Source organism: Phalacrocorax carbo, unplaced genomic scaffold (genome assembly GCF_963921805.1).
Source record: "Phalacrocorax carbo unplaced genomic scaffold, bPhaCar2.1 SCAFFOLD_163, whole genome shotgun sequence".
Lineage (NCBI taxonomy): Eukaryota > Metazoa > Chordata > Aves > Suliformes > Phalacrocoracidae > Phalacrocorax > Phalacrocorax carbo.
In genome coordinates, this window is record NW_026990349.1 from 1,844 (window position 1) to 14,579 (window position 12,736).

Consider the following 12,736-nt stretch of genomic DNA (forward strand, 5'->3'; position numbering starts at 1 on the left):
AGAACTGGGCAGAGGCAGGAAAAGAGTAGGCAAAAGCAGGCAAAAGCAGGCAAAAATCAGGCAGAAGTGGGCAAAACATGGTAGAAGTGAGCCAAAATGGGCCAAAGTGGGCAAAATCAGGCAGAACTGGGTCAAACTGGGGCAAAGTGGGTCAAACGGGGCAGAACTGGGCAAAGGCAGGAAAAGAGTAGGCAAAATCAGGCAAAATCAGGCAAAAATCAGGCAGAAGTGGGCAAAACATGGTAGAAGTGAGCCAAAAATGGGCCAAAGTGGGCAAAATCAGGCAGAAGTGGGTCAAACTGGGGCAAAGTGGGTCAAACTGGGCAGAACTGGGCAAAGGCAGGCAAAAAGTAGGCAAAATCAGGCAAAAGCAGGCAAAAATCAGGCAGAAGTGGGCAAAACATGGTAGAAGTGAGCCAAAAATGGGCCAAAGTGGGCAAAATCAGGCAGAACTGGGTCAAACTGGGGCAAAGTGGGTCAAACTGGGCAGAACTGGGCAAAGGCAGGAAAAGAGTAGGCAAAAGCAGGCAAAAATCAGGCAGAAGTGGGCAAAACATGGTAGAAGTGAGCCAAAAATGGGCCAAAGTGGGCAAAATCAGGCAGAACTGGGTCAAACTGGGGCAAAGTGGGTCAAACTGGGCAGAACTGAGCAGAGGCAGGAAAAGAGTAGGCAAAATCAGGCAAAATCAGGCAAAAATCAGGCAGAAGTGGGCAAACATGGTAGAAGTGAGCAAAAAATGGGCCAAAGTGGGCAAAATCAGGCAAACCTGGGTCAAACTGGGGCAAAGTGGGTCAAACTGGGCAGAACTGGGCAGAGGCAGGAAAAGAGTAGGCAAAAGCAGGCAAAAGCAGGCAAAAATCAGGCAGAAGTGGGCAAAACATGGTAGAAGTGAGCCAAAAATGGGCCAAAGTGGGCAAAATCAGGCAGAACTGGGTCAAACTGGGGCAAAGTGGGTCAAACTGGGCAGAACTGAGCAGAGGCAGGAAAAGAGTAGGAAAAATCAGGCAGAAGTGGGCAAAACATGGTAGAAGTGAGCAAAAAATGGGCCAAAGTGGGCAAAATCAGGCAAACCTGGGTCAAACTGGGGCAAAGTAGGTCAAACTGGGCAGAACTGGGCAAAGGCAGGAAAAAAGTAGGCAAAATCAGGCAAAATCAGGCAAAAATCAGGCAGAAGTGGGCAAAATATGATAAAAGTGTGTCGAAAATGGGCCAAAGTGAGCCAAATTCGTGCAGAAGCGGGTGATATTGGGTCAAACTGGGCAGAACTGGGCGAAGGCAGGGAAAAAGTGGGCAAAACCAGGCAGAACTGAGCCAAAATCGGGCCGATGGGGTCCGAAGTGGGCAAAATCAAGCTGAAAAGCGGGGCAAATTTGGGGGGGGGTGTGTGGAAATATCGCTTTCCCGTCCCTCCGAAGCTGTTGAGTCAGCTGGGGGAGGGGCGCGGCGGGGGGCGGGGAGGGTGGGGGAGGGGAAAGGCGGTGACTCACGGGGCGAATCCCCACCCCACCCCACCCCGGCCGCGTTATGGGGTAATTAGGGCAGATAACGAGGCCGGAGGGAAACGGAGGCCGGGGGAAAAGGGAGGCGGCGGCAACGCGACGCGGGCGTCCTGGCACCCACAAACGCTCCGCTCCGCCCTGGGGAGCTGGCAGGGGGCCCAACGGGCGGGGGCCGCCTCCTCCCCACCCCCCCCTCCCCTCCCCCCCCACAGCCACACGGGGGGGCGGGGCGGGGGGGGCGCGGGAAGGGCTGGGGTCCAGCTGTGGGGAGTACTGGGAGCAACTGGGATGGCGTTTGGAGGGGGTGGGACCTGGATGCTGGAGTCCCCTGGGAGCATCTGGGGTGATATGGGGGGACCCAGACAGCTGGGGGTCCCCTGGGAGCAACTGGGATGATGGGGGGGGTCCCCTGGGAGCAACTGGAGTGACATGTGGGTGCCCAGACACCTGGGGGTCCCCATGGAGCATCTGGGGTGACATGGGGGGACCCAGACACCATCCGGGGTGACCTGGGAGCATCTGGGGTGATATGGGGGACCCAGACAGCTGGGGGGCCCCCTGGGAGCAACTGGGGTGACATGGGGGGACCCAGACACCTGGGGGTCCCCTGGGAGCAACTGGGATGATGGGGGGGGTCCCCTGGGAGCAACTGGAGTGACATGGGGGCACCCAGACACCTGGGGGTCCCCTGGGAGCAACTGGGATGATGGGGGGGGTCCCTGGGAGCAACTGGAGTGACATGTGGGTGCCCAGACACCTGGGGGTCCCCATGGAGCATCTGGGGTGACATGGGGGGACCCAGACACCATCCGGGGTGACCTGGGAGCATCTGGGGTGATATGGGGGGACCCAGACAGCTGGGGGGTCCCCTGGGAGCAACTGGGGTGACATGGGGGGACCCAGACACCTGGGGGTCCCCTGGGAGCAACTGGGATGATGGGGGGGGTCCCCTGGGAGCAACTGGAGTGACATGGGGGCACCCAGACACCTGGGGGTCCCCTGGGAGCAACTGGGATGATGGGGGGGGGTCCCCTGGGAGCAACTGGAGTGACATGTGGGTGCCCAGACACCTGGGGGTCCCCATGGAGCATCTGGGGTGACATGGGGGGACCCAGACACCATCCGGGGTGACCTGGGAGCATCTGGGGTGATATGGGGGGGACCCAGACACCTGGGGGGGTCCCCTGGGAGCAACTGGGGTGATGGGGGGGGTCCCCTGGGAGCATCTGGGATGATGGGGGGTCCCCTGGGAGCATCCGGGGTGACATGGGGGGACCCAGACACCTGGGGGGGGTCCCCTGGGAGCAACTGGGGTGATATGGGCGCACCCAGACTCCTGGGGGTCCCCTGGGAGCATCCGGGGTGACATGGGGGCACCCAGACACCTGGGGGTCCCCTGGGAGCATCTGGGGTGACATGGGGGCACCCAGACACCTGGGGGTCCCCTGGGAGCATCTGGGGTGACATGGGGGGACCCAGACACCTGGGGGTCCCCTGGGAGCATCTGGGGTGACATGGGGGCACCCAGACTCCTGGGGGTCCCCTGGGAGCAACTGGGGTGATATGGGGGCACCCAGACACCTGGGGATCCCCTGGGAGCATCTGGGGTGACATGGGGGCACCCAGACACCTGGGGGTCCCCTGGGAGCAACTGGGGTGATATGGGGACACCCAGACACCTGGGGGGGGTCCCCTGGGAGCAACTGGGGTGATATGGGGGGGACCCCAGACACCTGGGGGTCCCCTGGGAGCAACTGGGGTGATATGGGGGGGACCCCAGACACCTGGGGGTCCCCTGGGAGCAACTGGGGTGATGGGGGGTCCCCTGGGAGCAACTGGGGTGACATGGGGGGACCCCAGACACCATCTGGGGTGACATGGGGGGACCCAGACACCTGGGGGGGTCCCACTGGGAGCAACTGGGGTGACATGGGGGGACCCCACCCACCATCTGGGGTGACCGGGGGGGGGCGCGGCTGCCTGGGTCCCCTGAGCGCATCCTTCCATCGCCCCATCTCTCCCCCCTCCCCGCCCCAGCCCCTCCCTCCCCCCGGGGGCGGGGCGGGGCGGGGCGGGGCGGGGTGACCCGGCCCCTCCCAAGCAGTGACAAAAACCCGCCCCCACCCTCCGCGAGGCACCCGCACCCGTGGGCGCCCGGCGGCTGCGACACGCGGGGCCGACACCAGGTGACGCGGGGGGGGGGAGATGGGGGGGGAGATGGGGGGGAGATGGGGGGGGAGATGGGGGGGGATGGGGGGGGACATGGGGGGGAGATGGGGGGGACATGGGGGGGGACATGGAGGGGGAGATGGGGGGGACATGGGGGGGGACATGGGGGGGGGAGATGGGGGGGGACATGGGGGGGGACATGGGGGGAAGGAGAGAGGGAGAGGATGGAAGGAGGGAGGAGGGATGGAAAGAGGGGGAAGGAGGGGGGGAAAGAAGAGGGAAGGATGAGGAGGGAGGGAGGAGGGAGGAAGGAGGGAGGAAGGAGGGAGGAAGGAGAAGGGAGGAAGGAGGGAGGAAGGAGGGAGGAGGGAGGGAGGAAGGAGGGAGGAAGGAGGGAGGAAGGAGGGAGGAAGGAGGGAGGAAGGAGGGAGGAAGGAGGGAGGAGGAGGAGGAAGGAGAAGGGAGGGAAGGAGGAGGAAGGAGAAGGGAGGGAAGGAGGGAGGAAGGAGGGAGGAAGGAGGGAGGAAGGAGGGAGGAAGGAGGGAGGAAGGAGGGAGGAAGGAGGGAGGAAGGAGAAGGGAGGGAAGGAGGGAGGAAGGAGGGAGGAAGGAGAAGGGAGGAAGGAGGGAGGAAGGAGGGAGGAAGGAGGGAGGAAGGAGGGAGGAAGGAGGGAGGAAGGAGAAGGGAGGGAAGGAGGGAGGAAGGAGAAGGGAGGGAAGGAGGGAGGAAGGAGGGAGGAAGGAGGGAGGAAGGAGGGAGGAAGGAGGGAGGAAGGAGGGAGGAAGGAGAAGGGAGGGAAGGAGGGAGGAAGGAGGGAGGAAGGAGGGAGGAAGGAGGGAGGAAGGAGGGAGGAAGGAGGGAGGAAGGAGAAGGGAGGGAAGGAGGGAGGAAGGAGGGAGGAAGGAGGGAGGAAGGAGGGAGGAAGGAGGGAGGAAGGAGGGAGGAAGGAGGGAGGAAGGAGGGAGGGAGGAGAAGGGAAGGAAGGAGGGAGGGAGGAGGGAGGCAGGAAGGAGAGAGGGAGGAGGGGAAGGAGGGGCGCGCGGAGGGATGGGGGGACAGGGCGGCCGGGCTGGCGCCCCACTGACCCTCCTCCTCCTCCCCCTCAGGGCCATGGAGCTGCTGCCCAGCGCGTTGCTCCTCCTGCTGCTGACGGGTAAGTGGGGACCCCCCCCCCACCCCCGCGTCCCCCCCCCCACCCCTGCGTCCCCACGGAGGGGACGGGGGGCGTCAACCTCTGGTGGCCGCCGTCCTTCTGGCAGGAGGAGCGTGGGGCGAGGGGGCCGCTGGCGGCCCGTGCCCCGAGGGGCAGACGGCGGTGGGGGACGCGGCGGAGCCCACGTGTGTCCCCGCGTCCCCGGCGGGCGGGCGGGAGGCGAAGGACGAGGACAGGATCATCGGGGGTTATCCCTGCAACACCTACTCCCAGCCCTGGCAGGTCTTCATCCACGGCCCCCTGCTCTGCGGGGGGGTCCTGCTGCGGGATAACTGGGTGCTGTCTGCCGCCCACTGCAACAGCAGGTGGGGGCACCCCACGGGGACACCCCACGGGGGTGGGGACACCTCACGGGGACACCCCACGGGGGTGGGGAGAGCCCATGGGGGGTGGGGACACCTCACAGGGACACCCCACGGGGGTGGGGAGAGCCCATGGGGGGTGGGGAGAGCCCATGGGGGGTGGGGACACCTCACAGGGTCACCCCATGGGGGTGGGGACACCTCACGGGGACACCCCACGGGGGTGGGGACACCTCACAGGGACACCCCACGGGGGTGGGGAGAGCCCATGGGGGGTGGGGAGAGCCCATGGGGGGTGGGGACACCTCACAGGGTCACCCCATGGGGGTGGGGACACCTCACGGGGACACCCTATGGGGGGTGGGTAGAGCCCATGGGGGTTGGGGAGAGCCCATGGGGGGCGGGGAGACCTCACAGGGTCACCCCATGGGGGGTGGGGAGAGCCCATGGGGGGTGGGGAGAGCCCATGGGGGGTGGGGACACCTCACAGGGTCACCCCACGGGGGGTGGGGAAGAGCCCATGGGGTGTGGGGAGAGCCCATGGGGGGCGGGGAGACCTCACAGGGTCACCCCATGGGGGGTGGGGAGAGCCCATGGGGGGTGGGGACACCTCACAGGGTCACCCCATGGGGGGTGGGGAGAGCCCACGGGGGGTGGGGACACCTCACAGGGACACCCCATGGGGGGTGGGGAGAGCCCATGGGGGGTGGGGAGAGCCCACGGGGGGTGGGGACACCTCACAGGGTCACCCCACGGGGGTACAGGGACAGGGCTGGGGGTGGGGGATGGGCGTGGGGACACGCCTGGGGGATGGGGGCGGGGGACAAGGGCGTGGGGACACGGCGGGTGGGGGATGGGCAGAGAGGGGAGGGCAGGGGACACATCCCCGGCGGCACCGAGGGGGGGGGAGCGGAGCTGGCACTGCCCCTCCCCCCCGCCACACATCCCCTTGTCCCACCCCCATCCCCCCCCCCCACCGTGTCACGCTCCCCATCCCCCACCCCCACCCCATGGTGTCCCCCTACACTCCTGCCCCTCCCCCACGGTGCCCCCCCGTCACCCCCAGTGTCCACACACACCCCCTGCCCCTCCCCCACAGTGTCACCCCCTGCCCCCCCCATCCCCCCAAGGTCCCAATATCCCCCCATCCCCCACGATGTCCCCCCCATGCCCCCCCTGGTGCCTTCCCTGCCCCTCCCCCACAGCGTGGCCCCCCCATACCTCCTCGCCCCTCCCCCACGGTGCCGCCCATCGCCCCGCCCCTCCCCCACGATGCTCCAATACCCCTCCCCCACACCCCCCTGCCCCTCCCCCATGGCATGGCCCCTCCCATACCTCCTCGCCCCTCCCCCATGGTGCTACACACACCCCCCCCCCCAGGGGCCTGATCCTGCGCCTGGGGGAGAACGACCTGCAGAAGAGGGAGGGGTCGGAGCAGGAGCGGGGCGTGGCCAGGGCGGTGCCCCACCCCGCCTTCAACCCCGTCACGCTGGACAACGACCTCATGCTGCTGCGCCTCGACCGGCCGGCGGTGCGGGGGAGGGGCGTGCAGCCCCTCCCCCTGCCCCGCACCTGCGCCCCGCCCGGCTCCACCTGCCTCGTCTCGGGCTGGGGCACCATCACCACCCCCCAAGGTGAGGGGCAGGGCCGGGCCTGGGAACGGCCTAGTCTCGGCCTAGTCTCGGCCTGGGAAAGCCCGAGTCAGGGCCCAGGAATGGCCTGGGAAAGCCCTAGTCATGGCCTAGGAAAGCCCGAGTCTCAGCCTAGGAACGGCCTGGGAACGGCCTAGTCTCGGCCTGGGAACGCCCAAGTCTCGGCCTGGGAAAGCCCGAGTCACGGCCTAGGAACGGCCTGGGAAAGCCCTAGTCACAGCCTAGGAAAGCCCTAGTCACGGCCTAGGAACGGCCTGGGAAAGCCCTAGTCACAGCCTAGGAAAGCCCTAGTCATGGCCTAGGAAAGCCCGAGTCACGGCCTAGGAATGGCCTGGGAAAGCCCTAGTCATGGCCTAGGAAAGCCCGAGTCTCGGCCTGGGAAAGCCCGAGTCACGGCCTGGGAAAGCCTGAGTCACGGCCTGGGAAAGCTCGAGTCATGGCCTGGGAAAGCTCGAGTCATGGCCTGGGAAAGCCCTAGTCACAGCCTAGGAAAGCCCTAGTCACAGCCTAGGAAAGCCCTAGTCACGGCCTAGGAAAGCCCTAGTCACGGCCTAGGAAAGCCCTAGTCACGGCCTAGGAAAGCCCGAGTCACGGCCTAGGAAAGCCCGAGTCACGGCCTAGGAAAGCCCTAGTCACGGCCTAGGAAAGCCCGAGTCACAGCCTAGGAAAGCCCTAGTCACGGCCTAGGAAAGCCCTAGTCACGGCCTAGGAAAGCCCGAGTCTCGGCCTGGGAAAGCCCGAGTCACGGCCTGGGAAAGCCTGAGTCACGGCCTGGGAAAGCTCGAGTCATGGCCTGGGAAAGCTCGAGTCATGGCCTGGGAAAGCCCTAGTCACAGCCTAGGAAAGCCCTAGTCACAGCCTAGGAAAGCCCTAGTCACGGCCTAGGAAAGCCCTAGTCACGGCCTAGGAAAGCCCTAGTCACGGCCTAGGAAAGCCCGAGTCACGGCCTAGGAAAGCCCGAGTCACGGCCTAGGAAAGCCCTAGTCACGGCCTAGGAAAGCCCGAGTCACAGCCTAGGAAAGCCCTAGTCACGGCCTAGGAAAGCCCTAGTCACGGCCTAGGAATGGCCTGGGAAAGCCCTAGTCATGGCCTAGGAAAGCCTGAGTCTCGACCTGGGAAAGCCCGAGTCACGGCCTGGGAAAGCCCGAGTCACGGCCTGGGAAAGCCCGAGTCACAGCCTGGGAAAGCTCGAGTCATGGCCTGGGAAAGCCCTAGTCACAGCCTAGGAAAGCCCTAGTCACGGCCTAGGAAAGCCCGAGTCACAGCCTAGGAAAGCCCTAGTCACGGCCTAGGAAAGCCCTAGTCACAGCCTAGGAAAGCCCTAGTCACGGCCTAGGAACGGCCTGGGAAAGCCCTAGTCATGGCCTAGGAAAGCCCGAGTCACGGCCTGGGAAAGCCCGAGTCATGGCCTGGGAAAGCCCGAGTCTCGGCCTAGGAACGGCCTAGGAAAGCCCGAGTCTCGGCCTAGGAACGGCCTGGGAACATCGGCGGAGGGGCAAAGCCCCGGCCGACGCGCGGGAGAGTCGCGGTAACGTCGCGGCGCAGCTGGCGCGAACCCCGGGTAAAGCCCTGGCAAAGGCCTGGCAAAGCCAGACTAAACCCGTAGTAGCGGCGTCGTGAGCCCGTGGGGAAGGTCTGGCGGGAGTAACCCCGGAGTAAATCGGGGAGAGGGGTTGGGGCGCCCGGTGTAAACCCGGACTAACCTGCGTGAAGGCCGTCAGTGGCGTAAACCCGGAGTAAACCCGGAGTAAGGGGGGGGGGGAGCAGGGACCACACCCTCCCTGGAGTAAACCTGGTGCAACCTGTGAGTATCCCCGTACGTAACGAGGCCTCACCTACAGCCAAGCTACACGTAACGTACGCGTAACCAAAGGCTGACCTATACGCAATCGAGGAAGGCCGATGAGTAACCTTCGAGTAACCTATAGGTAACCTATAAGCAGCCTACAAGTAGCCGATGAGGAGCCTGCAGCCAAGGAGTAACCTTTGAGTAACCTTCGGGTAACCTGTAGCTGGTGCGCAACCTCCGAGTAACCTTCGAGTAACCCTCGAGTAACCTTTGTGTAACCCTCAAGTAACCTGTAGCTGGTGCGCAACCTTTGAGTAACCCTCGAGTGACCTGTAGCTGATGTGTAACCTTCGAGTAACCTTCAAGTAACCCTCGAGTAACCTGTAGCTGATGTGTAACCTTCGAGTAACCTTCAAGTAACCCTCGAGTAACCTGTAGCTGATGTGTAACCTTCAGTAACCTTTGTGTAACCCTCGAGTAACCTGTAGCTGGTGCGCAACCCTCGAGTGACCCTCGAGTAACCCTCGAGTGACCCTCAAGTAACCCTCGAGTGACCCTCGAGTGACCTGTAGCTGATGTGTAACCTTCGAGTAACCTTCAAGTAACCCTCGAGTAACCTGTAGCTGATGTGTAACCCTCGAGTAACCTTTGTGTAACCCTCGAGTAACCTGTAGCTGGTGCGCAACCCTCGAGTGACCCTCGAGTAACCCTCGAGTGACCCTCAAGTAACCCTCGAGTGACCTGTAGCTGATGTGTAACCTTCGAGTAACCTTCAAGTAACCCTCGAGTAACCCTCGAGTGACCTGTAGCTGATGTGTAACCTTCGAGTAACCTTCAAGTAACCCTCGAGTGACCTGTAGCTGGTGCGCAACCCTCGAGTAACCCTCGAGTAACCTGTAGCTGATGTGTAACCTTCGAGTAACCCTCGAGTGACCCTCGAGTGACCTCCACGCGACCGGTAGCTGATGCGTAACCAACACTTAACCTCTAAGTAACCGACCTGTAACCTACGAGTAGGGCCCAGCTGCCCCCCGGGGCGGGGGGGGGCGGGGCAGGGCATCCCCTCCCCTCCCCCCGCCCGACCCCTCCCCTCCCCCGCAGTGACCATGCCCCGGCACCTGATCTGCGCCTACGTGGACATCGTCCCGGCGGCCGCCTGCCGCGAGGCCTACCCCCGCCGCATCACCCCCAACATGCTCTGCGCCGGCGTGCGCAACAAGCGCGTCGACTCCTGCCAGGTAGCGGGGGCGGGGCACCCCCTCCCCCCACCCCCCCTCCCCCCACCCCTATTCATTGCCGCCTATTGGGTAAGGACCACCCCACCGAAGCTCATGGTAGCCCCCCCCCCCCCCCCGAAGTTGGGGGCCCCACCCCCCCAAATCCAGATCTGACCCTGCCCACCCCCAAATTGACCTCTCCCCCCTCATGCCCCGCCCCCCCCAAACTCAAGCTCCTCCCCCCCAAACTCAAGCTCCTCCCCCCACCCACCCTGGTGGCCCCCCAACCCCACATGTCCTCCAGCCCAGGGACCTTCTGCCTCAACGGCGGCCCCCCGGGGGCTTCCCCAAGACCCCCCGGGGCTTCCCCAAGGCCGGGGGGGGTCCCCCAAAGCCCCCCGAAATTGACGTCACCCCCCTCATGCCCCCCTTCCCCCTCCCACCCTGGTGGCCCCCCAACCCCACGTGTCCTTCAGCCCAGGGACCTTCTGCCTCAACAGGGGCCCCCTGGGGGGTTCCCCCAAGGCCTGGGGGGTTCCCCCAAGAACAAGGGGGTCCCCAAAGGGCTGGGGGGGTCCCCAAAGCCCCCCCAAATCGACGTCACCCCCCTCATGCCCCCCTTTCCCCTCCCACCCTGGTGGCCCCCCAACCCCACGTGTCCTTCAGCCCAGGGACCTTCTGCCTCAACAGGGGCCCCCTGGGGGGTTCCCCCAAGGCCTGGGGGGTTCCCCCAAGAACAAGGGGGTCCCCAAAGGGCTGGGGGGGTCCCCAAAGCCCCCCCAAATCGACATCACCCCCCTCATGCCCCCCTTTCCCCTCCCACCCTGGTGGCCCCCCAACCCCATGTGTCCTTCAGCCCAGGGACCTTCTGCCTCAACAGGGGCCCCCTGGGGGGTTCCCCCAAGGCCTGGGGGGTTCCCCCAAGAACAAGGGGGTCCCCAAAGGGCTGGGGGGGTCCCCAAAGCCCTCCCAAATCGACGTCACCCCCCTCATGCCCCCCTTCCCCCTCCCACCCTGGTGGCCCCCCAACCCCACGTGTCCTTCAGCCCAGGGACCTTCTGCCCGGGGGGTTCCCCCAAGGCCCGGGGGGTTCCCCGAGCCCCCCGCCCCCCCCAAAACGTGGCCCCCTCTCCCCGCAGGGCGACTCCGGGGGGCCGCTCTCCTGTAACGGGACCCTGCAAGGCATCGTGTCGTGGGGGCTGCAGACCTGCGCCCTGCCCGGCCACCCGGGCGTCTACACGCGCGTCTGCAACTACCTGCGCTGGATCGAGGAGACCATGAACAGCTACTAGGGCGGGGGGCACCGCGGGCACGGGGGGGCACCGCGGGCACGGGGGGGCACCGCCGGCACGGGGGGGCGGGGGGCACCAAGGACTGGGGGGACAACAAGGACTGGGGGGACACCATGGACTGACCTGGGCCACCAAGGACTGGGGGGGCACCATGGACTGGGGGGGCACCATGGACTGACCTGGGCCACCAAGGACTGGGGGGGCACCATGGACTGGGGGGGCACCATGGACTGGGGGGGCACCATGGACTGACCTGGGCCACCAAGGACTGGGGGGTCACCAAGGACTGGGGGGGCACCATGGACTGACCTGGGCCACCAAGGACTGGGGGGCCACCAAGGACTGGGGGGGCACCAAGGACTGGGGGGGCACCAAGGACTGGGGGGGCACCATGGACTGGGGGGGCACCAAGGACTGGGGGGGCACCAAGGACTGACCTGGGCCACCAAGGACTGGGGGGGCACCAAGGACTGGGGGGGCACCATGGACTGGGGGGGCACCAAGGACTGGGGGGGCACCAAGGACTGGGGGGGCACCAAGGACTGACCTGGGCCACCAAGGACTGGGGGGACAACAAGGACTGGGGGGTCACCATGGACTGGGGGGACAACAAGGACTGGGGGGGCACCAAGGACTGACCTGGGCCACCAAGGACTGGGGGGGCACCATGGACTGGGGGGGCACCATGGACTGACCTGGGCCACCAAGGACTGGGGGGACACCAAGGACTGGGGGGCCACCAAGGACTGGGGGGGCACCAAGGACTGGGGGGGCACCATGGACTGACCTGGGCCACCAAGGACTGGGGGGTCACCAAGGACTGGGGGGTCACCAAGGACTGGGGGGGCACCAAGGACTGGGGGGGCACCAAGGACTGGGGGGTCACCAAGGACTGGGGGGACACCATGGACTGACCTGGGCCACCAAGGACTGGGGGGACAACAAGGACTGGGGGGGCACCAAGGACTGGGGGGGCACCATGGACTGGGGGGACACCAAGGACTGGGGGGTCACCAGGGACTGGGGGGGCACCGAGACCAACCTGGGCCACCAAACTGGGGGGCCACGGAGACACAGATCGGGGCCACCACAGACGACCAATGGGGACACGGATCAGGGCCACCACAGACGACCAATGGGGACACGGATCAGGGCCACCACAGACGACCAATGGGGACACAGATCGGGGCCACCACAGACGACCAATGGGGACACAGATCGGGGCCACCACAGACAACCAATAGGGACACAGAATCAGGCCGAGGTCACGAGGGCGACGCGGACTTGGGGGTAGGAATCAATTAAAGTAGGAGCAAACCCAGCCTTGACTCCGCCTCCACGGTCCCGCCCAACCCCGGCAGGCCCCGCCCCTCCCCCCCAAATCCCCCCCGGCCAATCCACGGAGGTCCCAGCCACGGGTGGGGGCGGTCCTTGGAGCCCCGCCCCCCAAATATGGATTCTTGGGGTTCTACAATAATCTCTTTATTGAGGCAGTTGCAGAAAATTGGGGGGGGGGGGGGGGAAGGGACCCCCCACCCTGGAAAGGGGGTGACGTGGGGGAGGGGTGACATTCATGTAACAGCAAGAAATCGGGGGGGGGGT

General features: G+C 65.4%; 1 protein-coding gene across 1 annotated transcript; it reads left to right on the forward strand.

The window, feature by feature from the left end:
* The first annotated feature begins 4,681 nt into the window (after positions 1–4,681).
* On the forward strand, positions 4,682–11,137 carry LOC135311053 (kallikrein-14-like). Its single transcript, XM_064440200.1, has 5 exons — positions 4,682–4,822; positions 4,929–5,187; positions 6,565–6,818; positions 9,727–9,863; positions 10,982–11,137. Exons 1-5 carry the CDS (start codon positions 4,717–4,719, stop codon positions 11,132–11,134), a joined length of 909 nt encoding a protein of 302 aa, XP_064296270.1. The 5' UTR covers positions 4,682–4,716; the 3' UTR covers positions 11,135–11,137.
* The last annotated feature ends 1,599 nt before the right edge of the window (positions 11,138–12,736 follow it).

Bases quoted from the DNA above. Each gene is read 5' to 3' on its own strand.
- LOC135311053 (XM_064440200.1), top strand. From the start codon at position 4,717: ATGGGGGGACAGGGCGGCCGGGCTGGCGCCCCACTGACCCTCCTCCTC. The intron at 5,188-6,564 runs GTGGGGGCACCC...CCCCCCCCCCAG, and splicing joins GCCGCCCACTGCAACAGCAG to GGGCCTGATCCTGCGCCTGG. The intron at 9,864-10,981 runs GTAGCGGGGGCG...CTCTCCCCGCAG, and splicing joins AGCGCGTCGACTCCTGCCAG to GGCGACTCCGGGGGGCCGCT.